Raw genomic sequence first — 2,187 nt, 5'->3', positions numbered from 1 at the left:
TAGACTGCCCAGTGCCCATGTGGTAGCATAGACCTTTCCCATTAATTGATCTTAGGACCATTGCTATCTACTTTTTACAAGCTCATGTGGTAACATAGACCTTTCCCATTAATTGATCTTAGGACCATTGCTATTTACTTTTTATAAGCTCATGTGGTAGCAAAAACCTTCCCCATTAATTGATCTTAGGACCATTGCTATCTAAGTTTTACAAGGATGCAACCTGGACAATATGAATATCAATCAAACAAAGGACAGCTCAACCGCTCAAGAATGACAATTTTTTTTGAACTTTATTTTTAGGTAAGAATGGCAAGAAACTTTTATGCAATCAACTAGTTGCACTAAAATTTCACATAATAATCTTTTTATTTTTCAAATTCAATCCCCAAAAAAATGTCCCCTTCGTTTACATGACAGCAACATAAACTTGAGATTCCAAGTTCCATTATTGACATCAAAATAATAGGATTATGCACGAGTCATAATTTATCAGAAAATCATTCAAAAAAAAAAAAAACTACAACACATCTTTCACTCCAGAAACAACGTTTAAAACGACACAACGAATCGCCATCCTAACGGCCGTTGCCTCCACCGTCGCCGCGGCTGCTTACACTCTCCGATGGAGATGGCAACAATGGAGTCCCATTATTATTCTTGGGAAGTTTAGCCAAAATTGGTTTTTGAGCACCTCCCTCCTCGGATTTCCCAAACAACTGCTTCCTCAGGACTTCATGTATGTGCCCAAACAACTCCTTCTTCAAAGCCTCAAAGGCCAAATCCAGTCTCTCTATCTGTTCCATTGCATTCTTATTATACATGAAGAGCCCATAGTACAGATCAAAACTATCACTAGAAGTGTTTTCCACCAAATCCAACAAGGTTTCGTAGCCTCTAGTGTTGATGGGAGTATCTTCCAGCTCCAACTTTTCAAGAATTCTCCCCATGGTGTGAGTAATAAATTGCGATCCGGCGGCATACCTATCGTGCTTCGAGCACGACATCTCCACCATTCTGCAACCTTCTTTCTTGAAAATATCCAAGAAATTATCAACCCTCTTTAATCTAGAATCTTCATCCCCAATTCTCACTTTATCATACACGAACGGCAGATCCTGCCAGCTGTATTTCCCACTTTCGGGGCCAAACATGGGGTGTGTGCAGAGTATATCGAAGTGGGTGGGAAGAACCTGGAGGAAAATGTTCTTGGGAAACTCTTTCACCGACAAAACATCTACGAACAGAGTGTTCCTCCGAAGCCGCTGCAGGGGCAAAGATTTGAGCACTTGTTCCGTCGAAAGTATGGAAGTACACAAGAGAATCACATCCGGGTGATTCTCGCAGAGGTCGTGCACATCGGAGAAGTAAACCGCTCCCATGGATTGCGCGATCGAGGAGTAATTGGATCGAGAAAAGGCGTAGACCGTGTGCCCTTGCCGAATGAACGTCTTCGCCAGGAATTGGCCGAAGTTGCCGAACCCCACTATGGCGATTCTGAGCCTCGTCGACTGGGTGAAGCGCTGGTTCAGCTGGGCTTCGTAGTCGTACGGCTGGGCAGCATCGATTGCTCTGACCGTGAGGCAGCGGCGAGAATGGTGGTGCTGCGGAGGCGACAAGAACAGCAGTTGTTGGCGGCGCTGAGGTTGAATGGACGGCACGGCGGCGGAAGTGGCGGCGGTGGCGGCTGCGGCTGCTGCTGCTGTAGGGTTGACTGATGAAATCGAAATCATTTCTACTGCAACGATTGGAGATTTGCAGGTGCTTCAATCAATGAATCTATGGATCAATGACCGAAATGAAAAGCATAGATTAGATTCAATGGTATATATATGTATATATATGTGTGTAGGTGAGCATAGGCCTTTGGGGGGTTTGGTGGAGATAATGTGATTTGATTTAATTTGATTTGATTTATCTAATAGTGAAGTGGACGGTGGTAGAAAGGGAACAGTAATACAACAATTATTGATTTAAAATAACTATTAAATAAAATTACTTATGTCCAATATATAATATTCTCATTCACTTATATACAATTTTGTTTTTACATAAATTATGAAAGTAATCGAAAAAATATTTTATAAAAAAATTATTCTATCTTTATTTATAAATGATTGAATAATATTTTTTTTATAAAAAATAGTTAATGTATTTAATGATTAAAGAACAAATTCTAATTGCATA

General features: G+C 40.6%; 1 protein-coding gene across 1 annotated transcript; it reads right to left on the bottom strand.

The window, feature by feature from the left end:
- Positions 1–357: 357 nt before the first annotated feature.
- On the bottom strand, positions 358–1,863 carry LOC140887059 (arogenate dehydrogenase 2, chloroplastic-like). Its single transcript, XM_073294078.1, has one exon. It carries the CDS (start codon positions 1,731–1,733, stop codon positions 579–581), a length of 1,155 nt encoding a protein of 384 aa, XP_073150179.1. The 5' UTR covers positions 1,734–1,863; the 3' UTR covers positions 358–578.
- Positions 1,864–2,187: the final 324 nt, after the last annotated feature.

This window comes from Henckelia pumila, chromosome 3 (assembly GCF_033568475.1).
Source record: "Henckelia pumila isolate YLH828 chromosome 3, ASM3356847v2, whole genome shotgun sequence".
NCBI classification, from domain to species: domain Eukaryota; kingdom Viridiplantae; phylum Streptophyta; class Magnoliopsida; order Lamiales; family Gesneriaceae; genus Henckelia; species Henckelia pumila.
Note: the sequence above shows the minus strand (reverse complement) of the source record. Positions and strands in the feature narration are given on the sequence as shown.

Bases quoted from the DNA above. Each gene is read 5' to 3' on its own strand.
- LOC140887059 (XM_073294078.1), bottom strand. From the start codon at position 1,733: ATGATTTCGATTTCATCAGTCAACCCTACAGCAGCAGCAGCCGCAGCC.